Source organism: Ovis aries, chromosome 1 (assembly GCF_016772045.2).
Source record: "Ovis aries strain OAR_USU_Benz2616 breed Rambouillet chromosome 1, ARS-UI_Ramb_v3.0, whole genome shotgun sequence".
Classification (NCBI taxonomy): domain Eukaryota; kingdom Metazoa; phylum Chordata; class Mammalia; order Artiodactyla; family Bovidae; genus Ovis; species Ovis aries.
The window spans coordinates 163,166,174-163,189,638 of record NC_056054.1 but is presented as its reverse complement, the minus strand read 5'-3'; the positions used below and the strand labels follow the sequence as shown (position 1 = coordinate 163,189,638).

General features: G+C 46.3%; 1 protein-coding gene across 5 annotated transcripts in view; it reads left to right on the top strand.

Moving 5' to 3' along the window:
* Positions 1–4,369: 4,369 nt before the first annotated feature.
* The window catches only part of RIOX2 (ribosomal oxygenase 2), a 32,354-nt gene continuing 13,258 nt past the window's right edge, over positions 4,370–23,465 (top strand). For 2 of the 5 annotated variants that reach the window (XM_060404177.1, XM_060404175.1), the window contains exons 1-4: positions 6,943–8,243; positions 10,338–10,803; positions 16,438–16,557; positions 17,637–17,765. In XM_060404177.1, coding sequence (XP_060260160.1) covers positions 8,044–8,243; positions 10,338–10,803; positions 16,438–16,557; positions 17,637–17,765 — 915 coding nt within the window. In that variant the 5' untranslated portion in view covers positions 6,943–8,043. Of the gene's footprint in view, positions 4,490–4,817; positions 4,996–6,942; positions 8,244–10,337; positions 10,804–16,437; positions 16,558–17,636; positions 17,766–23,465 lie in introns of those variants that run through there. The other 3 variants (XM_012188318.4, XM_042230537.2, XM_042230545.2) reach the window with 3 other exon arrangements.

The window sequence follows — 23,465 nt, the reverse complement described above, 5'->3', positions numbered from 1 at the left end:
AGGTGAACAAGGCATCTGAAGAAAGGAAGTTCTTGCATCCACATTCATTTCTTTGCTACTTCAGAGAGGTGTTTAATGCAGGTGTTAATGCATTAATGCAGGTGTTCCACGCATTTTTCACTTTAATAAAGAAGCGTTATTAACACCACTCATTAAATATTTTTAGAGCTATCATACCACCCCAAAATAACTTAAAATATGTTTTGTTAACTAGATGTATCTTGAATGAGGTCATATTTAAATTAAATGGTGAATCAAGGTGAAAGGAGGCTCGCTTGGATCATGATAAACACCTTTTAAATAAATATGCAATTCAGGTAGACAAAAAAGAGAAGGCTTTGTGAAAACAAGCCCTAATAATTTAACATATGAATTTGATGTAGGAGAGAAAAATAAAACAAAGAAAAGGCCAATGTGGAAGCTAAAAATGTGATTGATCCATAAAATGAACTCTTTAAAGTCCCATATATCTTTGGAAAAGATCTGGATTTGAATGTAGAGTTAATTATCTTTTATTATTTTGGATAATATCCTGGTCTAGATTGATACAATCAGATAACTACTGCTCATTTGAACAAAAAATGATGTGTCTTTGGGTAATCAAAGCAATTAAATTACATGACAGTCACTAATCAATACAATATGCAACCTTGACCCAAATAACCCATTTCAAATTATTCTTATGACTTTATCATTTACCCCTTTTATGCAGTGATGTTACTGATGGGAAATTTCCAGTGAGTTCCACTTGGTTACTATTTATCACATTGTTGAACCATAGTTTTATGTGAAACAATTGGAACTTGGAGGTACCAGCAGAAAATGGCTGTGTTTTTCATCAGTCATTGTCAAACATGCTTTATTGGTGATTCCTTCTCTGCCCCTTGCTGACTTCTCAGGTGAATTCCATTGCCTCTCGGATACTTTGAACTGTCAATCAATTCAGTCAATCAGTCAACAAGCACACAATACACACACCACTCACTCACTTTGCTAACAGTGATACTAACTTTCCGGCATAGACTGATTCAGGTCTGTTTTCCCTCCTGCCAGCTCAGGTCTGCACCCTGAATCGAGGAAACTGTCCAAACAATAATGTAGAATCCGCTCTTTCATACTTCCCTGCCTCCCACCCTCCCCCCATCCCACCAGGTTCAGGGGCCAGGAATGGATGGGGAGGAATAGGGAAAGAACTGGCAAGTCTTTTACTGAAATGATATGTATTTGAGCTGACTTTGTTGATGTCCTCTGGGTAGCAGGTAAGGCCTGTCTCTTGGGCAGACAACCAGCGCCCTTAAACAGGGCCTCACCCTTGGAGGTTACTACTCTACAGTGGCTAGCTTGAAATTGTGAATAACATAATCTTTGACTCTGTTTTTGAAAGGAAGTCTTTTGGAACAACTAGCATGTACCAGGCTTGGCACGTGCACTTCTGCCTCCCACCCTGTGAGGTCAGTTCTGGACTTTGCTTTCCCAGATTCCCCACCCAACCCCCATCCCCATGGCAACCAATGTTGTCCCTGGCTTCCCTCTGCCCCAGGAGAGGCAGGTACACAGATCTGGGGTGGGAGGGCGGGGTTGGAGAGGGTGCACATCCCACACCCTGTAACTGCCCTGGGCTGGGAGTGCCATGGTGTGTTTGGAGGGTGACTGGACTGGGGCAAACCTCTAACCACCCCATCCAGGTAAGGACTGTGCCCCAGGTGGAAGGTTGCAGTCTCCAGCTGGTTTGCTGCGGCTGAGGCTGTGACCAGTGCCTCAGGGATCGGTTTCCCCACCCCTGGCCAGGGCACGGCAGTGTGGGACCAATGTTTAACAGGTGGGAGAACACGACAGCCTGTGAGGCGGGTGCTCCTGTGCATACGTGGCTCCAAGAAGCACCGAAGGGCCCTCCTGCGAGTCTGCACTCACCTTTCAAGTATTCCTATGCTCCCAAGAACATGACATTAAATATTGCAAATTGAAAACAGCACCATTGTAGTAGAGAGAAAGGAGGCAAAAGAAAGGAACGGTTTTAATTCTCAGTATCTTTAATGACACTTTACCCCTACCTTGGACTACCTGGTGGCTCAGACAGTAAAGGCTCTGCCTGCAATGCAGGAGACTCGAGTTCGATCCCTGAGTCAGGAAGATTCCCTGGAGAAGGGAATGGCAACCCACCCCAGTATTCTTGCCTGGATGATTCCATGGACAGAGAAGCCTGACAGACTATAGTGCATGGGGTCACAAAGAGTCAGACACGACTGAGTGACTAACACTTTCAGTTTACTTCACCCCTCTCTTTGGAAGAAGAAGCTCCATGCTTTCATTTGCCCCAATTATATAGCTGGCCTGATAACAGGTGTTCAAATGTTGATGTTTTCAAGTGATGCAGACAAAGGTTCTTTTGGCAGTCTACACATTGAGGTGCATTGAAATTAACTGTGAGATCACTGACTGACTTCCTGTGCCCCATACCTCCTTTCTGGTCCATACCAGTGGACCCCTCTGCCTCTTAATGCTTGGCCTTCATCACCTGCTATGTCACTCTCTTTGACAGGGTACCATCCAAAAGTACCAAACTCAGGTACTTTGCACAGCACCCACTCCGCCCAGAGGATGCTCAATGGTCCTTGACAAAGCGTGCTAGAGGTGCACTTGGGCCTCAGAGTGTCGCCCCCTCCTTCAGGATCCTCCAGGCAAGAAGCAGCCACCTGGGTTTCTGTTCACAAGCCATTCCCTCAACTCCAAGCCACGACTCAGGGATCCAAGACCTTTGTAAACACACTGGGATCTCCTCTGATAGCAGCCCTGGAGCAAACCAGCACAGCCCACAGCTCAGCAAACAGCCAGCTGCTCAGGATGACCTGCGGATGCCCCAGGTCTCTCTGTTGGCTCAGGAGTCCCTGCCAGTTGTTTTGGGCTGCTGCTGCTGCTGCTGCTAAGTCGCTTCAGTTGTGTCCAACTCTGCGAGGAAGGGAAATGCTACGGCAATCTCTGCTACACAGATGTACAATCTGCCCTTTAGTTTCCAGTCTTCTCTTATATACTCTGACTGTGGGTGCTGTTCATGGAACCTCTTCAGGCCTTTTCAGTGAGTCCTACAGGGCAGTATCAAGCACCTTCTCTTGAGAAGTGTGGCATGTAACTGCACTACCGTATGAAGTTAAATGCTGGGTGGGGGCTACTATTAAAGCAGTGGTTTGCCACAGAGAAATTATGTAGGGTCTAGAGACTTTTTCGGCTGTCACAACTTGATGTGGGTAGCACTGGCATCTAAGGGGTAGAGGCCGGGATGCTGCTACAATGCAGGTCATCTCCATACAATAAAGAATTATTGGCCCCGAATGTCAGTAGTGCCCACGGTAAGAAAGCCTGCCTTTGGCTAATAACATAGTCTCCTGGTACCTCCTTTTCCTCCCATGCAAAATGAGATAACTGTAGCATTCTCGTAGATTTTTGTATGGATTAGTAAGTTTGAGTACACAGCTTTTAAAAGTGTGTGGGAAATGGTATGTGCTCAACAATGGTAGATGTCTCCTGTTTCAGGGCTTTCATTAAAATTTCAAGTAAAAATTTCATTAGGTATACTCCTATACAAGTTATTTCATCACAGTTTATGCATTCACTTTTGGAAATATTCGTTATTGTTAGTTTTGACAAGCATAAGGGTATACTTTGTTCCCATTTGCTTGTCATTTGACCATCAGAAACAGCTTCTGGCCTCAATCATCTTAACAGAATGAAATAAGGACTTCCTTTGTGTCCCCTCTGGCTGTCTTGAGAGCAAAAATTGCACAGGCCAGAGCAAAGGTGAGCAGTTAGTTGACCCTCTGCCCACTGGTTCCAGGCCTCTTCGTCCAAAAGTCCCAATGAGTCAAAAGGAGAGTGTTACTAAAATAATTCCTTTTTGTTCTTTGCTTTTACAGCCAGTCTCAAGAATTTCCAGTATCCTTTTAAAATTATTATTCTCTCTCCGGGAGCAACATGATACAAATTACAGTTGACTTAGTACAAAGCAACACAGCGTAGCAGAGCGCCCCAAAGAAAGCGATGGAGAACCCGCACTACTATCTCGCTCCTTAAACTTGGGCAGCTCACTTCCCCCTTCCCGGCCTCAGTTTCTCCATTCATTAAAGAAACAGGATTGTACTAGATCACGTCCCCCCAAATCCTGAGCCTCATCCCTCACCAATTCAAGAAAAGCCTTCACTTATTTCATTTGATAGCAAAAAAAGAAATCTACGGGCATGAACTCCGAACACCCCTCCGCACCTAGACGCTAGGAGTGGTCCCTCCCTCCACCGGTTGCAGCCGGGAGGCCGGCTCAGAGCAGGAGGGGCCGCCCCGAGCATGCGCGCGCCAGGCCGCGCCGCCCCGCCCCGCCCCCGGCTCGCGTCGCCGACCATTACGCTGGAGGCCGCGCGCAACTGGCTTGAATCCGGTGAGTGCGTCCGTCCCGGCCTCTGTCTGGGGGTGGTGCTCATTCTCCCGACGCCGAAGCGCGAGTGTGGGTGGAGCAAGATCGGGGTGGGGGGAACCACAGGACTCGGGCTGGGAGCTTCGGTGCACCCCGGCGCGGGCCAGAGAGCGCTGGTGGTCGCTGGGCCCGGCACGCGGATGGTGCGCACGCCGGTTTGGCGCCGCTCAGACCTGGGGTTAGGGTCTGGAGTGGCCTAGGCACTGAGAGAAGCCACGTGCTCGGCCGGTGGGCTTCAGACTGGACGAGCACACGAAAGTTCGCAGGTTTCGCAGCGAGTGTGATGCCCGCTCTCGCCCTCGTGGCCGGCGGTCTGGGAGCGGGGCCACCACGTGGGCTGTGCTCCCAGGCGGGCCTCAGAGCCCCGGGCTTTTCCGCAGGGAAACCTGAAGTTAGGGCAGAGACAGCTGCCTTTTTCTCGCCCCACCCGGACTTAAAAATGACAGTTTACCCTCCCAGTCATTCTTTCGTCACTGGATATTTCTAGAATGGCTCCCCAACTGCTGTTGGGTCATCTATCAGGTTAATGAGATCAGGTTGGTGGTACATGTGTTTGCAGGAAGTGTTGGCTTGCTTTCGCCGTCTCCAGTGCGTGCCTGCGTGAGTGGTCAGTCATGTCCGACTCTTTCCGACTCCATGGGCTGTATCCGCCAGGCTCCTCTGCATCTGCCCATGGAGTCTCCAGGCAAGATGGAGTGGGTAGCCATTCCCTTCTCCAGGGGATCTTCCCAACCCAGGAATGGAACCTGGATATTCTGGATTAGCAGGCACAATTTTTACCGCTGCGCCATGTGGGAAGGAAGCCTGACTACTCCAAAAATCAGCTGTAAATTCGGCGCCAAGTCTTTGATTTCACTGGGCTTATCTTTAAGCGGAAAAACCTGATTTATCAAGCTTCTTCCACCATCGCTTGGATAGTTTTGGTCCTCAGCCCCCATCCATTGTAACAAGTCATGATTACTAAAATATATTAATGAGGTTCAATCCACTATTTCTAAGGTGGAACTGAAAAGATAAGTGCCAATCACTGCTTTAGGTCAATAGGAGAACTGCTTTTCCCTGTTTTGGTAAACATTCCCCCAGAGAAATCTTTTAGGTCAGCCTAGGCAACCTTGTTGGAGAAGGCAATGGCACCCCACTCCAGTACTCTTGCCTGGAAAATCCCATGGACGGAGGAGCCTGGTGGGCTGCAGTCCATGGGGTCGCTAAGAGTCAGACACGACTGAGCAACTTCACTTTCACTTTTCACTTTCCTGCATTGGAGAAGGCAATGGCAACCCACTCCAGTGTTCTTGCCTGGAGAATTCAGGGACGGAGGAGCCTGGTGGGCTGCCGTCTGTGGGGTGGCACAGAGTTGGACAGGACTGAAGCCATGCAGCAGCAGCAGGCAACCTTGTTACAGGTGTTGATGTATCATTTCTGTCAGCTTATTTGAGTGTTATTAACTGAGCTTGAGTTTGCCTAGGTCGTCTTCTATGTTAGTGGATCTAAAATTCCTGCGGATAACTTAAAAAAAAAAACAAACTTTTGACTGAGTTACTGCAGCTTTCTGGCCTTGGCTCCCAGAAATGCTAAATAGGCTTGATAAGGGGCCCAGAAATTTGCATACTAACAAGCTTTCCTGGTGATTTGACTACAGTCTGTAAAACACAGCTCTGGAGATTAAAAGACACACCTCCATCTGGTTGGTGATGGCTAAGGTGCCTTTCAGGTCTGAAAAGAGTTGCCATCATAAGAATAACCCCACTGAACAAACCATCTGTTTTCCCCCAACTCTGTTTTATGTAAGGCTTTTGAGATTTTTTTCCCCTCCAAAATTGTATCCAAAAGGTGAAAAAGAAATGCACTAAAAGTGTTTGAGGACCCTCCTATGTGCCCTGCTCTGTAGTAGCTCTGGGAATGTGCAGATAGGTGTCCTGCCTTAAGACTTCTGGTCAGTGACTACTACCATAGAAAAGAACGTTAGGGCACTTAAAAATATAAAGATTTTGTGTTTGCTGGCTGTAGAATGGGTATCAATATTGATTTTCTTGTGGAGTTTAATCCTTCAAATTGTTTAGTGGCTGTGTTTCATCTGTGGGCAGTTAGTAAAATAGGAACCTTGAATCTTTTCTTTTGATTTAATATTTTTACACTTTAATGCTATGCTGCTGCTAAGTCGCTTCAGTTGTGTCCAACCCTTTGCGTCCCCATGGAGTGTAGCCCACCAGGCTCCTCTGTCCATGGGATTCTCCAGGCAAGCATACTGGAGTAGGTTGCCATTACCCCCTGCGAGGGATCTTCACAACCCAGGGATCGAACCTGCATCTCTTGCAGGTTTCTTGCATTGGCAGGTGGGTTCTTTACCACTAGCGCCACGTGGGCAGCTTCTTTAATGCTACAGTCAACTCAGATTGGAAACAGATGCTTTTTAAATGCTGGCTTTTTTTTTTTTTTTTTTCCTCTTGTAGCTTTATAAAAATATTTACTCTTAAATTCTGATTGGGTGGTCTGTGAGGTTTAGAGGCAGACTTGTGTTCGCTGTATTTTCCCAAAGTGTTCTCTTGTTCCTATATTTCTTTCAAGACACACAGCTTTTTTTTAACTTTTTGTTTCTGAAATTGTGGTAGAGCTTACTATTTTTGTGTGTTTAATGTGGTGGAGTATGTCATCTGTTCTCCTCTCGACCTCCCACAAGCTGTTAAAAAGAATGGTTGTCTTACAATATAGGTGATGTGAGAATCAGAAATAGTAAGTTTGCCTAGTAACCTCTAAGCTAGGTTCCAATGAACTGAGCCTCAAATCATTTCAGTATGAACACAGAGAAACAATAAATGATGTAAGTTTTGGCAGTAAAAGTAGCAAAACTCATATTCTAACAAAAGCATTTGTTATGCACTGTTGGGATTTGTTTTGTTACTGATTGTGGATGGGAAAAATGCTTCAAGTGATCTTATTTTTTGGCTGAAGTATTCTGCACACTTTGTTTCACACTTTCATATTCACTGTCTAGTGAATATGCTTATACTGTGTTCGTATATTGTGCTTAAAAAAAAAACATACCTTTTGTTTACATCTTCCTGCTGCTTGCATTCCTTAAATAAATTTTAAAGTGACCAGTTGTGAGGGATAAGAAATGTGTGGCTGAATATGAAATTGCTTTTTCCTTATTGAGTACCTTTAATGACGCAGACCTTCTGAGGCAGCCTAGCAGTTTTTAATAGTTAAATGTGAGCAGTATGTCAGGGGTCCCTGAACCATCCCCTGGGCCAGTGGCTTGCTAGGACTCACAGCTAATTTTTTACAGCGGATGGAGACCAAGCATTTCACTGCTGCAGCAGCTGGCTATGACAGCACATGTGAAGTGCTGCCAACCAGGGAAGCTCATCCGATGTTCAGTGTCCAGGGCTTTCACTGGGGGCTCATCACGTAGATGCCTCTGCCTGGCATATAACCACATATAATCACATTGTTTGTCCAAAGAGCGTTGTCACAATGAGCCCCTCTTTTCGTGGTGTTAGGAGCACTTCTGAAATCTAAGTTCCCAGCCCAGACATCTGCACATACTGACTTTCAAGGGATAGCGCACACGTGCATGCTCAGTCATGTCCGACTCTTTGGAACCCCATGGACTGCAGCCCGCCAGGCTCCTCTGTCCATGGAATTTTCCAAGCAAGAATACTGTAGTGTGTTGCCATTTCCTCCTCCAGGAATCTTCCCAACCCAGGGATTGGACCTGGGTCTCCCACACTGCAGGCGTATTCTTTACCACTGAGCCACCAGGGAAGTCCTCAAGGGATAGTAGGTAACTCTTTTGCACAAGTAGTGCTTTTTACTGAGTCTGCTTTCATTTGTCCTTGTATTTCTACCTCACTTCTGGGCTCCAAGTAGTAGCAGTACTTGGTCTTATCAAAGCTTTGATTTTTCAATTGAGAAAGCAAACTGGTCTGTTTAACTTAAAAGGAATAGGAAAGATTTTCAGCAAATGTATCTTATCAATGACATATCTGAAGTCCCCCGCCCCCAGGAAAAACCTTAACCTGTAACCCATTACTCTTCCATGCAAGCTTTTAGTATCAAGTTGTATTGTAAGCACTTGGTCCTGTGTTTCCTATCAAAACCACCTGGTCTTTTGAAGGAACTGTTTGTGGGCACGAAATTTAGAAGCTAGAATGAGGCCACTAGTGAGTTTTACATAGTAGTGCCTCCTTATCCATGGCTGATAATGTTTTAAGGTCCCCAAAAGATGCCCGAAACCATGGATGGCAATGAAGTCTGTATGAACTGTGCATTTCCCCTATTCACAGATAGCTATAATAAGCTTTAATATATGAATTAGACACGGTAAGAGAATATCTGAATTGCCAGCATCATTACTGGTGCACTTTGGGGCCATTATCAAGTAAAATGAGGGTCATATGAGCTCAAGCTTGACACTGAAACAGTCGATCTGCTCAGCATTACGGCCACTAAGTGACTAATGGGCTCATACACTAGACAAAGGGATTAATTCTAAGTTTATTTTCTAGATTTATTCTGAATTTATCAACTATAAATTTGTAGATTATTGTTGCAATGTGTAACATGTTGTTCGGGTAAGTACTTCCCAGACCAGACCATTCATTCTTCTCAGTCCACAATGCAGCTGAAATATGGCTTAGTTATCATGACAGAAGAGCAGAAAATTCTTGATAGTCCAACAACACAGGAAGGCATAACATTTATAAATAAATTACCAGTCTTTGGGAAAAACTTTTTTTTTTTTTTAACAAGCACAAAGCTTCTTAATCTTTTTTGGGGATGGGGGCTTCTTTAAGAATCTGGTAAAAGCAGTGAACCCCCTCCCCTAGAAATAAATGTACTTTAAAATAGGATTTTGCTGTTTCGGGAACTCCTATAATTGATGAAGGGCCCCTGCATGTGAATGAGACAATTGTGGCTTGGTCTCGCAGTTCTGAGACCTTTGGCAATACCAGGAAGGTCGATGCTCTTGCTACTTAAGTGTGGTCTGTGACCCAGCAGCAGCGTCATTACCTGTGGGCTTGCTAAAGATGCAGAATCTCAGTCCCACCTGAGACCTGTGCTCCCAGGGGACGTGTGCACACCTGAAAGCTAGAGGGTGGAGGGCTGCCTTAGACGTTAATGATGTTGCCATTTTAGTATGCCTTATTTTAGTTAAAAAGTTATAGCTCTTTAAAAGCCTTGGGATATGACTGTCTTACCCTTCACTTTCAGTGTCTAATTTTTTGTTTTATTTTTTAATGGGATGTCTCTGATAAAGTGGCAGTTTTCAGGAATAAGCTGAGGTTTGAAGTCAGGCAGTCCAGGTGCTTGAGGAAGACTCCGGAGCGGGCAGTGTCCTGCTCCAGCCACCAGGTGGCACCACTGGCCCAGGTGGCCCCCAGGATAGCAGCCGGGGTAGGGCTGTGGCAAGGAGCACCTGGCTGTGGGCGGCTCTGGATTGAGTCAAGTGTTTATTACTCAGTTGCATCTAATTAGATTTGGGACCTGGTGCTGATTAAAGCCAGATTTTAAGATTTTGACTTTGCTGTGTCAATGGCCACAGGCTAAAACCGTGACTAGAAACTGCTGAGATGGTTGAGTCATTTAACGTGGGATAATTATACCTCTAATAAGTAGTGAATTCCATGACTAAGTGCTTGTGTACAAGGAAACAGGCTTCGCTTTCTATGACTATGTGCTCTGCGTGGTGTCTGAGGTGGGATCGTACCCTGGAAGAAACGTGTTGGCTTCAGGTTGTGTGTTAATCCTGGAGGAAATGGCCTTGACTTAGGAAGAACGTGCACGAAGGGCCTAGCAGCCGTGCAGGGCGCGTGCACGTGACCCTCTGACACTGGCCCCGGGAAACCTAAATGCATGGGTCTTGTTCTTCTGGCAGGTTTGCGTTTCCTCACTGCCTTGTCTTGAAGACAGCGATGCCAAAGAAAGCAAGACCTGCAGGGGATGGGAAGGAGGAAGGGCCTGTTCCTAAACAGGTGAAGGTGGAGGCCGCCTGTGGACCTTCCCCTTTGAACTTCGACAGCCCCAGTGGCCTCTTTGAAAGTTTCATCTCGCCCATCCAGACAGAGACGTTTTTCAAGGAATTCTGGGAGCAGAAACCCCTCCTCATCCAGAGAGACGACCCTGCGTTGGCCACGTACTACCAGTCCCTGTTCAGGCTCTCTGATCTGGAGAGTCTGTGCAGCTGGGGAATATACTACGGGAGAGACGTGAACGTCTGCCGCTATGTCCAAGGGAAGAAGAAGGTTTTTAATAAAGATGGCAGAGTGCACTTTCTTCAGTTGAGACAAGATTTTGATCAGAAAAGGGCCACAATTCAGTTTCACCAACCTCAGAGATTTAAGGTAACAGGCTCTCCCAGGGGCAGAATCCTCGTGTCTATTAAAGTACTAACATTTGGCTATGGATCAGCTCAGGGATAAATCCATTTTGGTGATGATTAGTCTCCTGCCAGTTTCAGAAGGGCCAACACCTGTTTGGTCTTCAAATGCATTCCAACTTCAGTGATTTTTTTTTTTAATGTTCCCTTTTGGTTGAACTGTTAGAATCTGCAACAGCTCACGGTGGACATGGTTCGGTGTCATTGAGCTGCAGAAAGTAAATTACATTGCAGGTTTATAAAGTTTGTTAAAGTGACGTTACCTCTCCAGGAGTACTTCTGTGGGCCGGTTTTTGTTTTGATCCATGGTGGACATTTCTCTCTGGATTGTTTCTTCACTGTAACGTAAGGCATGATAGCATCAAGGTGATCATTTTATTCTTGAAGTTGCCTCCCTCTGCTGCCCACATCTCCTTAGCAGAGGCTTCCAAGCAGTGACCAGACCATGTACTAGAGGCACATTTATGGAAGAGACTTCACCCTTGTTGACAGCCCCACCAGGCTGGCTTTGAGAGTAGGTCCTGGAACTGCTGGGGTGGTGGGGGGCAGTCGTAGGTGGAAGGTAGCTTGGATTTCACGACTGACTAATCTTTTATTTATTCTACATCATTGATGGACATTTGAGAAATAATCTGCTGCTTCTGTGCCCAGTTTCTGCGTTTATAAAACATAGATTTAGGATGAGCTAACCTGCTCTCTTAGTTGTTGTTCAGTCGCTAAGTCGTGTCTGACTCTTTGCGACCCTGTGGACTACAGCAGTCCAGGCTTCCCGGTCCTTCACTGTCTCCTGGGTTTGCTCAGACTCATGTCTGTTGAGTCGGTGATGCCACCCAATCATCTCATCCTCTGTTGCCCCCTCTCCTCCGGCCTTCAGTCTTTCCCAGCATCAGGATCTTTTCTGTTGAGTCAGCTCTTCACATCAGGTGGCCCAAAGTATTGGAGCTTCAGCTTCAGCATCAGTCCTTCTGTCACGCGAGTGTATGTTCCTCGATTCTTTGTCTCGTCACAACAAAGATTTGGAGTGCCGGACGTTAAAGCCCCCTCGGCGTGTCACAGCTCTCAGGGCTTGGATAGACCGTGTTATAGCTCTCAGGTCTCGAACGGACCGTGTGATAGCTCTTAGACAAATCAGTGTTACAGCTCAGTGTTACAGCCCAGTGTTACAGCTCTATTTTATTTAGAAGATAGCAGGAAAGTCCACCTTCGAGGCGTGAGGGCACGTCGATCTAAAGACAGGAGGAGAAGAGTGCCCCAGCGTGCGAGAGAGAGAGAGAGCTGGCTCTGGCTCTTCTATTTATATGTTTCTCTCTCCCTGGGCCTGTCCCGTGTAAATTGGGCCAGCCAGGAGTGTTGTTTGTTTTACCTGAGGTCCTCACTCCGGTCCTCAGACCTTCTTTTGTTTCATTTTTGCGAGCTTTTCCCTTCCTTGTCTTGTAGCCACCACCATTTTGGGCTCCTTTTCCCTGTTCAACCTACCTAACACTTCCAATGAATATTCAGGGTTGATTTACTTTAGCATTGACTGGGTTGATCTCCTTGCAGTCCAAGGGACTCTCAACAGTCTTCTCCAGCACCATAATTTGAAAGCATCTCTTAGATGTTTGAAATGTTTACAGGACAGCTGTCCAACAACTGAAGGCTGTTTCTGAGTTTTAGAAAAAGAGTCTTATCCCTGGCCAGAAACCCCCCTCTGTGACCCTTGGCTGAGTCAGAGTGCCAGCTTTGAGGAGGAGGAGAGCAGTGTGTCGGGCTCCCCACTGAGGATGGCTTCTGGCTTCGTGGTGCCTCCTAGGACTCTGTCGTCAGAGCTCTAGTAATGCTCGTCATTCCAGATCTTGAGCTGCCTTCTTAGATCCATGAGGCCTCCCTCATCTGTGAATGCCTTTCCCTTGCCTGTAGGATTTTGTACTATTTGTACTCTGGATAAAGTACAACTACTGTTAGACTTTTTAGTACAGGTCCTCATTCCAGATAGTTCATCTTGGGCAATCATGAGCCACTGAACTGTCCCTGGGATGCCAGCCTTTTGGGCATCCTCCCTGAAAGGAATTGATAAATCACTTGCAGACCAAGTCATGATTTGCATTCAGAAAATCTGTACATCGTAGTACTTCCCTCTGAGCTAGTCCTTGACTCTCTGCTTGGCTAGAAGTAGCACTTAAAAAAAGTAGTGTTTAGACACTGAAGAACTATGAATAGAAAAGATCAGTGATGCTGATTACATGTGATTTGTTCACAGACCAGCAGAAAATTATTGTTTGGCATGTGTGTGGTGTCTTCTGTGGCTGTCATTTCTGCTTGAGTGCTGCACACTTCTCTTCCCCAGTTTCAAGTGGCCAGGACTGTTTCCTTTGCCCTGTTGACTCAGCTCTTTAAGTCATGTTTATTAAAGCAGGAAGGATGAGCTTTCCCAGTTTCAACTCATCCTGGTTGTTTGTGGGGTTGTTTTTGTTCTTTTAATTATTTATTTTTGGCTCTGCTGGTTCTTTGTGGCTCTGCAGGCTTTTCTCTAGTTGCAGTGAGCGGCAGCTTCTCTTTGTTGAGTGCAGGGCTTCTCATTACGGTGGCTTCTCTTGTTGCAGAACGTGGGTTCTAGGGCACATAGGCTCAGTAGTTGTGGTTCCAGGCCCCAGAGCCTAGGCTCGGTAGCTGTGGTGCACAAGCTTAGCTGCTCTGCAGCACATGGAACCTTCTTGGACCAGGGATGGAACCCACGTCTCCTGCATTGGCAGGGAGATTCTTCACCACCAAGCCACCAGGGAAGCCCTGTTTGTGGTTTTCTTTTCCCTCTGACCGTCCACCACCAGAGCTTGAGAAGCCTATAAGCTGCTGGAGTTCACTCTCTACACGGGAAGGTGGGTTCTGAGTGTTATATTGTGAGCAGATCTAGCGTTGTGTGTATTTACTAATGGGCATACTGATACCAGGATCGAGAAGTCTAGAGGCAGTTCCTCATTGTCCAGGTTGAAGGACTCGGAGTCAGCACTTTCTTGGTCCGTCGCAGAATGGGCACAGCTTATTGGTCTAGTTCATCTGGAAATGAGTGAGGCGGTAACTGGAGAGTGGTAGGCTGTTCCCCACCCGCTTCGGGTAATCTGTGTATCAGGAGTCCAGATGAGTTAACCAAATACACGTGTTCACTTTTGAATCTTCCAACACACATTTGAAATAACTGAGGCGATCACTGTGGTCTCCACTTCACATGAAAGAAATGAGTTCACATTTGTGACTTACATAGCTACTAAGGAGGGACTTCTAACTTCAGAATTAAAATACTTTCTGAACCGTGTGTCTGAAGACCCTCCTGAAGTGTAGTTGGGCTTTTGGCATGCTTGTTTTCACCGTTCTTAGGTGTCAGTGTGGGCCTCTGGTCTTGACCATTGTATTCAGCTGATTCTGCAGGAAGGTCAGTGCAGAGGAGAGGGCCTCCCCGCCCACCTCCGCCCCCTTCGCTTTTCCATTGTTCTGGGGTCTTCCTTGGCAGCTCCAGACACAGCTGGGGGACAGGAGTCAAAGGAGACAGGTTTCAGGAGCCTTGTTTGTGCCTAAGTCAGTGCTGTGAAGCTGTGACACTTGTACTCTGTTGTGCATTTGAAATAGAGATAGTTTATGCTGTTTCTCACAGTCTTAGAGTGGGAGTCCTCCTTTCACGGATGAAGAAGTTGAAGTCTAGCTTGTAACTACAACCTGAACTCAGACGGTTTGACTCCAGATCTCTTTCTAGTGGGCCACACTTGGCAGATTGAGAATCTAAAAGTGAAATGAAAAACTTGTACAAATGATAGGGTTTTCTGTAACCTTTAAGAAGAAGGAGACATGTGCTTCTTACTTAAAGACCCAGAAACTTCAGTTGGAAGCCATAAGGTCACCCATATGGTCCTCAGGCCGCCAGCGCGCGCGCGAGAGAGAGAGACAGACACTGTACCCATGTAATTACACATCCTGCTGCTGCTCCCAGGTGTACGTTAGATTGCTTGGGAGATCTGCAAACTCTTTGGAGCTGTTCATTGAATTATTCTTCTTGTGTTAAATAGAAACCTTGAGCTCTGTATGTAGAGTAGCTCAATGGCTCATATGGAAATGTCTCCCAAAGCTTGTTTAATGCTGACTCAATTCTTTCCCACTTGGTATTTTTAATTCTGTAGGGTTTTTTTTTTTTTTTTTCTTTCCAGCAGGTGAGATTGACTTCTGAGCCATTGTCATTGTTTACTCAGCAAATCCTTTCAGTATCTTCTGGGTGCCAGGCACTGCATGTATGGACGCTTAAAAGTTGGGCTTCTGCGGTGTTCTTTGTAGGTGATTTTTCTTTACAGTAGAGTCGTGGTTATGGGGCTGCATGAATGTGAATCCTGGATCCATCACTGACAGGCCTCCTTCCTCGTCGGTGTGGATGGGCACCCGCAGGGTGATGGTACCCACCCTGTGAGAGGGTTGCCGGGAAGGCTGTGTAACTAAAGTAGGTGAAGCCTGGCGCACAGAAAGTGCCGATACCCACGTGGCCCAATTCTGCCTCTCTTCCCCTCACCTGCCTTGGGATAATCAGGTTTCCTTCTCTCGCTAGAGTACCTGGCTCCTCTCTAGGTCCCTCAGCCTGATGTAGGTCCTGAAGAGCTAGTTAGTGAATGAGAGAGGGGAGTGTTCCTTGACCCCTGTCCCCTGCTCCCTGCCTGTACCTTCTTCCCAGTTTGTTATTTCTGCTCTCTTTGCTCTAAGGACCCTTTCATCAGGCAGTTCCGAGACCCTCACCCTTCATCTTGCCTGAACTTCAGACTTAGCCAGCCGGCATAGGGGGGTCTTAGCAGCTCATACATAACACATCTAACGTACAGCTTTTCTTTTTTCCCCCCAAAACTAATTCATTAGCAGATCTTTCCCACTTGAATGGTGCTGGGAGCTAACTAACTGCCTTAGTCAAAACCCCGAGAGTATTTCTCGCTTATCCTCCCCACTCCCAGGCCCCTGCCGTCAAGGCGTGCTGGCAGGGCCACCTGCCAAGCACATCCTGACTTTTGCTCTTCTCCCTCGCCCTCTCCCCCACTCTGATCGTCCCCGCCTGCACTTCTTCGTCTGTCGCTTCCCCGCTGCTGTCTCTTGCTTTCCCACAGTCCAGTCTCCTCCACATCGTAGCCGGACTGACCTTTTGTAAGTGTGAATGGGTCGTGTCATTGTCTGGCTTGAAATCCTTCGTGGCTCCCTGTCACCTCCTCCTGTCCATGCTCGGGACAGAAGGTCCCTGAGAGTAGAGGTGCCGGTTCAGTCACTGCTGAATTCCCAGCATTTGGGCTTCCAGGTGGTGCTAGTGGTAAAGAACCCACCTGCCGGTGCAGGAGACATAAGAGGGAAGGGTTTGATACCTGGGTGAGGAAGATCCTCTGGAGGAGGGCATGGCAACCCACTCCAGTATTCTTGCCTGGAAAACCCCTTGGACAGAGGAGCCTGGCGGGCTTGTCCATAGGGTCACGAAGAGTCGGACATGACTGAAGTGACTTAGCACAGAGCATAATAGCTGTGCAATAAAGACTTGCTGCACCGAATAAGAACAGTTTCCTTACTTCTGATGTATTTCTCTCTCCTCCTTTCTCCACTGTTTTCTCTTAAGGATGAGCTCTGGAGGGTCCAGGAGAAGCTGGAGTGCTACTTCGGCTCCTTGGTTGGCTCCAACGTGTACATCACCCCGGCCGGAGCCCAGGGCCTGCCGCCCCACTACGATGATGTCGAGGTGAGAGGAGGGATCTGCCTGGCCGCGGGAGGAGGGAGTGGCCGCCAGCCCAGGAAGGTGGGCTTGTCAGGGTTGAGCTGTCGGTCAGGTCCGGGCCCACTCTTCCTGTGCGGGCTTTGGAGAGCTTGACCTCCCTCACCAGGATGTTGGACCAAAATTAACCCCACTGAACTGGTTTCCTGCTCCTTTGGAAAGGGGAGAGATTGTTTATTTACTAATATAAAGAGCTGCATATTCCTCCAAAACATGTATTGATTGAATTTTCTACAGAGAAATATGATTGGATTTTTTTTCTTTAATTTCACAGTTTAATAAGGTGAGGTCACAAGTATTCCATACATCTGCTTTTATTTTGTCCTTTTTCTGTAGCTGCCAAAAATATATGCTTTTTTCCATTTGTGAAAATCTTGGGGCAGCTTAAATGAAGGTCATGGTTTCGCTTAAGCACTGGCGCCTTGACGAATGTTGATTTCACTCTCATGTGGCTGCCAAAAAAAGTTAACTGTTGGGCTTAGGTATGTCGTAGCTTTATTTTTGTACTGATACATTCTGTGAACACAGAGATAGTAGGAAATAAAAACCTCTTTTTTTCCTCTTGAGAGCAATTTGATATCAATACATTTTCCAAAAGTTTTTTTTTTTCTTTAATATTTCTAACAGGACTTTAAAATATCTTTGGCTGAATGAAGAATAAAAACTTGACATTTTCCTGTGTGCCAGGGATCATCTTCAGGGGTTTGGACACTCAGTAATATCTGAAGCTTGGCTTTTCCCTCAGAACATGGGCTTTCCACTGTCTGATGGAAGATTTAGAGGAATGAATAGTGGGATAGAAAGAACTCAGTGAGGCTTTTAGAGAAGTGAAAAGAATGAGCAGCCTTCCAGTGTCAGAGTTTACGGTCACCTGTTTTTAAAAAGTGAATGCCAGTGGTGGCAGCTTTTAAGTGTGGAGTGAGGTGTATCTGTGATCCTTTATTTTTATTTTTTCATATCAAAATTGTGATTCGTTTAAGCCCTGAGAGGGCCAGCACCCAGTGAGGAGGCTCTCTGACACTCTTGGAGTCCTGTGCTCCCTGTAGGTGTTCATCCTGCAGCTGGAGGGAGAGAAACACTGGCGCCTGTACCAGCCGACGGTGCCTTTGGCGCGGGAGTACAGCGTGGAGGCCGAGGACAGGATCGGGAGGCCCACACACGAGTTCACACTCAAGGTACGGGCCTGCCAGTGTGCGCGCCAAGGGTGGTTTGAGGTTTGCACTTGGTAACCGTCCCCCGAGAATGTGTCCAGGAGGTTGGGGGCAGGTGGCTCCCATTCCAGGTGGCCCCTCGTGGGGGGGCCTTGGAGGGAGACCTGGTCCTTTGTACCTGCAGATGTGAGCTGAGGAAACGTCTCCGTATGCTCTCTGAGTCCAAAAGGAATGAACTATGAATACGGTAACCACTGACTTTTCTGGAGTGAGTCATGAAACGCATGGCCTTGGGCCGCTTCGCCAGATCTAAGGCAGTGGTCACCGCTGGATGGTAGGTTGCTTGAGCAGAGCACGGTCAGCGACCCCTCAGCTTTTCTTGCTGGTAAAATCTGGGCGTCCCCTTTGCCTCCTGACTGCAGTAGGCCCTCTGCACCCCCTTCCTCCCGCATGTACTTGTCAGAAGAGTCATCATGAAGGCTCTTGAGGGGACCTTCCCCAGAAAACCAGGCGGCCCGAGCCATGTGCCGGTTCGCTGGTATCTTGCTGCTGAGAAAGTGTGTCCTTGAGCGGTTAGCCGGGTGGGATCACAGCCAGTCCCCAGCAGGTCAGGTTGTTGAGAACAAAGTCTAGGATAAGAATAGCTGTGTAACTTTTTACACCTTTTCCTATAATTTCAACAACATTTAATTTCTTTCAGTGGTAATAAAGTAATAGTTAATTTAAAGCATTCCAAAGATTTTAACCAGACTGGTGGACTTGGCATATGGTTGTTCTTGTATTTCTTACTTCTTGAAATTACACTTGGTACCTAATTTTTTTCTTTTCATATTATGTATTTCTGGCTGCACGGGGTCTTCGTTACTCTGTGCTGGCTGTGTCTAGTCCCAGTGAGTAGGGGCTACTCCCTCCTTGCAGCGCGTGGGCTTCTCGTTGCAGCGGCTTCTCTTATTGCGGAGCTTGGGCTCCAGGCGCGCAGGCTTCGGTGCTGGAGCCCATGAGCTCAGTCGCGGTGCATGAGCTTAGTTGCCTTGCAGAATGTGGGATTGATTCCAGCTTGAGCTTCATCCAGCCTGGCATTTTGCATGATGTACTCTGCATATGTGTTAAATAAGCAGAGTGACAGTATATATGGTCTTGACACAGGGATTGAAACCGTGTCCCCTGCTTTGGCAGGCAAATTCTTAACCATTTTGCCACCAGGGAAGCCCCTCTGATTCTTACTCAGTGCCTTGTGGCTTCTTGTTATTAAAATCTCTGCCTGCATGCCATAACTGGGAAAAACTCCCTGTTTGTGTTGTTGTTCAGTCGGTCAGTCTTGTCTGATTCTTTGCGACTCCATGAACTGCAGCATACCAGGCTTCCTCTCCTTCGCTCTCTCTTGAGTTTGCTCACACTCAGGTCCATTGAGTCGATGTTGCCATCCAACCATCTCATCCTCTCATGCTCTGTTGTCCCCTTCTCCTCTGTCTTTTATCTTTCCCAGCATTAGGGTCTTTTCCAATGAGTCAGCTGTTCACATCAGGTGGCCAAAGTATTGGAGCTTCAGCATCAGTCCTTCCAATGAATATTCAGGGTTGATTTCCTTTAGGATTGACTGGTTGAATCTCCTTGCAGTCCAAGGGACTCTCAAGAGTCTTTCTCCAGCACTGCAGTTCAAAAGCATCAATTCTTCAGTGCTCAGCCTTCTTTATGATCCACCTCTCATATCTGTACAAGACTACTGGAAAAACCATAGGTTTAAATATACGAACCTTTGTTGGCAAAGTGATATCTCTCCTTTTTAATACGCTGTCTAGGTTGATCATAGCTTTTCTTCCAAGGAGTAGGCGTCCTGTAATTTCATGACTGCAGTCACCATCCACAGTGATTTTGGAACCCAAGAAAATAAAATCTGTCACTGTTTCCATTGTTTCCCCATCTGTTTGCCATGAAGTGATGGTATCAGATGCCATGATCTCAGTTTTTTGAATGTTGAGTTTTATGCCAGCTTTTTCATTCTCCTCTTTCATCTTCATCAAGAGGCTATTTAGTTCCCCTTCCCTTCCTGCCATAAGGATGGTGTCATCTGCATATCTGAGGTTATTGATATTTCTCCCGGAAATCTTGATTCCAGCTTAAACCTCATCCAGCCTGGCATTTCGCATGATGTACTCTACATGTAAGTTAAATAAGCCGAGTGACAATATATAACCTTGACATATTCCTTTCCCAATTTTGAACCAGTTCATTATTCCATGTCCACTTCTAACTGTTGCTTCTTGACCTGCATATAAGTTTTTTAGGAGGCAGGTAATGTCTGGTATTCCCATCTCTTTAAGAATTTTACAGTTTGTTGTGATCCACACAGCCAAAGGCTTTAGTGTAGTGAATGAAGTAGAAGTAGATGTTTTATGGAATTCCTTTGCTTTTTTAATGATCCAGCAAATGTTGGCAGTTTGATCTCTGGTTCCTCTGCCTTTTCTAAATCCACCTTGTACATCTGGAAGTTCTCAGTTCATGTACTGTTGAAGCCTAGTGTGAATGATTTTGACCATTACCTTGTTAGCTTGTGAGATGAGTGCAATTGTGCAGTAGTTTGAATATTCATTGGCATTGCCTTTCTTTGGGATTGGAATGAAAGCTGACCTTTTCCAGTCCCATGGCCACTGCTGAGTCTTCCAAATTTGCTGGCATATTGAGTGAAGCACTTTGACAGCATCATCTTTTAGGACTTGAAATAGCTCAACTGGAATTCCATCACCTCCGCTAGCTTTGTTCGTAGTCATGTTTCCTAAGGCCCACCTCACTTCACACTCCAGAATGTCTGGCTGTAGGTGAGTAATCATATCATCGTGCTTATCTGGGTCATTAAGACCTTTTTTGAACAGTTTTTTCATGTATTCTTGCCACTTCTTAATATCTTCTGCTTCTGTTAGGTCCATACTGTTTCTGTGCTTTATTGTGCCCCTCTTTGCATGAAATGTTCCCTTGGTATCTCTGATTTTCTTGAAGAGATCTCTAGTTTTTCCCATTGTCTTGTTTTCCTCTGTTTCTTTGCTTTGATCTCTGAGGAAGGCTTTCTTATCTCACCTTGCTATTCTTTGGAACTCTGCATTCAGAGTTTTTTTCCTTTTCTCCTCTGCTTTTTGCTTGTCTTCTTTTCTCAGCTATTTGTAAGACCTCCTCAGAGAACCATTTTGCCTATTTGTATTTCTTTTTCTTGAGGATGGTTTTGATCACTGGCTCCTGTACAATATTACAAATTTCTGTCCATGGTTCTTCAGGCACTCTGTCCATTCAGGTATGACCTAAATCTAATCCCTTGAATCTATTTGTCACTTGCACTGTATAATTGTAAGGGATTTGATTTAGGTCATACCTGAATGACCTAGTGGTTTTCCCTACTTTCTTCAATTTAAGTCTGAAATTTCTCCACTCTTTTCCAGTAGCATATTGGGCACCTACCGACCTGGGGGTTTCATCTTTCAGTGTTGTATTCTTTTGCCTTTTCATACTGTTCATGGGGGTCTCAAGGCAAAAATACTGGGGTGGTCTGCCATTCCCTTCTCCAGTGGACCACGTTTTGTCAGAACTCTCCACCATGACCTGGGTCTTGCATGGCCCTACACAGCATGGCTCACAGTTTCATTGAGTTAGACAAGGCTGTGGTCCATGTGATCAGTTTGGTTAGTTTTCTCTGATTGTGGTTTTCATTCTGTCTCTCCTCTGATAGATAAGGATGAGAGGCTTGTGGAAGCTTCCTGATGGGAGGGACTGGCTGTGGGAGAATCTGGGTCTTGCTCTGGTGGGTGGGGCCATCCTCAGTGACTCTTTAATCCAATTTTCAATGGGCGGGGGTGTGTTCCCTCCCTGTAGTTTGGCCTGAGGCCAACTAGGGTAGGGTAATGGCAGTAATGGCAACCTCTTCCAAAAGGATTTCAGTTCAGTCACTCAGTGCTGTCCCACTCTTTGTGACCCCGTGGACTGCAGCACACCAGGCTTCCCTGTCCATCACCTTCTCCCGGAGCTTACTCAAACTCATGTCCATTGAGTGATGGACATGTCGGTGATGCCATCCAACCATCTCATCGTCTGTCATCCCCTTCAATCTTTCCCAGAATCAGGATCTTTTCCAATGAGTCACTGCTTCACATCAGGTGGCCAGAGTATTGGAGCTTCAGCATCAGTCCTTCCAGTGAATATTCAGGACTGATTTCCTTTAGGATTGACTGGTTGGATCTCCTTGCAGTCTAAGAGTCTCTCAAGAGTCTTCTCCAATACCACAGTTCAAAAGCATCAATTCTTCTGTGCTCAGCTTTCTTTATAGTCCAACTCTTACCTCCATACATGACTACTGGAAAAACCATAGCGTTTACTAGATGGGCCTTTGTTGATAAAGTAGTGTCTCTGTTTTTTAACATGCTATTTAGGTTGGTCATAGCTTTTTTTCCAAGGAGCAAGCATCTTTTAATTTCATGGCTTCAGTCACCATCTGCAGTGATTTTGGAGCCCAAGAAAATAAATTGTGTCACTGTTTGCATTGTTTCTCCATCTAATTGCCATGAAGTGATGGGACCAGATGCCATGATCTTAGTTTTCTGAATGTTGAACCTCAAGCCAACTTTTTCACTTTCCTCTTTCACTTTCATCAAGAGAGTCTTTAGTTCTGCTTTGCTTTCTGCCTTAAGGGTAGTGTTGTCTGCATATCTGAGGTTATTGATATTTCTCCTGGCAATCTTGATTCTAGCTTGCGCTTCATCCACCCCGGCATTTCGCATGATGTACTCTGCATTTAAGTTAAATAAGCCGAGTGACAATATACAGTCTTGACGTACTCCTTTCCCTGTTTGGAACCAGTCTGTTGTTCCATGTCCTATTCTAACTGTTGGTTCTTCTTTGTATTCTTGCCACCTCTTCTTAATATCATTTGCTTCTGTTAGGTCCATACCATTTCTGTCCTTTATCGAGCGAAATGTTCCCTTGGTGTCTCTAATTTTCTTGAAGAGATCTCTAGTCTTTCCCGCTCTGTTGGTTTCCTCTATTTCTTTGCGCTGATCACTGAGGAAGGTTTCTTGTCTCTTCTCGCTATTCTTTTCTGCCACAACAAATTTGCGCCTTGCTGCTGTCAGTGCCTCTGTCCTCGTGCACGTCACTGTTGACCCATGTGTCCACAGGAGACCCTCAAACCGTCAAAGGCAGGTCTGGCTCAGTGTCTTGTGGCTTCACTGCTCCTTTCCCTGGGGCCTGGTATGCACAAGGTCTTGTTGTGCCCTCCAAGAGTCTGTTTCCCCAGTTCTGTAGAAGTTCTGTAATCAAATCCTGCTGACCTTCAAAGTCAGATTCCCTGCGAATTCTCAGTCCCTTTGCTGGATCCCACGTTGGGAAATCTTTTGTGGAGCCTAGAACTTTCTCAACAGTGTGAGAACTTCTTTGGTATAATTTTTCTCCAGTTTGTGGATTGCCCACCCGGCGGCTCTGTGGTGGGGCTAGTGGCAGCCTCATCCAAGAGGACTTAGGCCCTACGTCTTGGCTCCCAGGTCTGCTGCAGCCAGAACCCCTGTTCCTGCAGAGGCCACTGTTGACCCATGCCTCTGCAGGAGACCCTCAAACACTCAAAGGCGGGTCTGGTTCAGTCTCTTACGGGGTCATTGCTCCTTTCACTGGGTCCTGGTGCACAGAAGGTTTTACTTGGAGACGCTGCCCTCCAAGCGTCTGTGGCAGGTATGAAGTTTGATTTTAAAC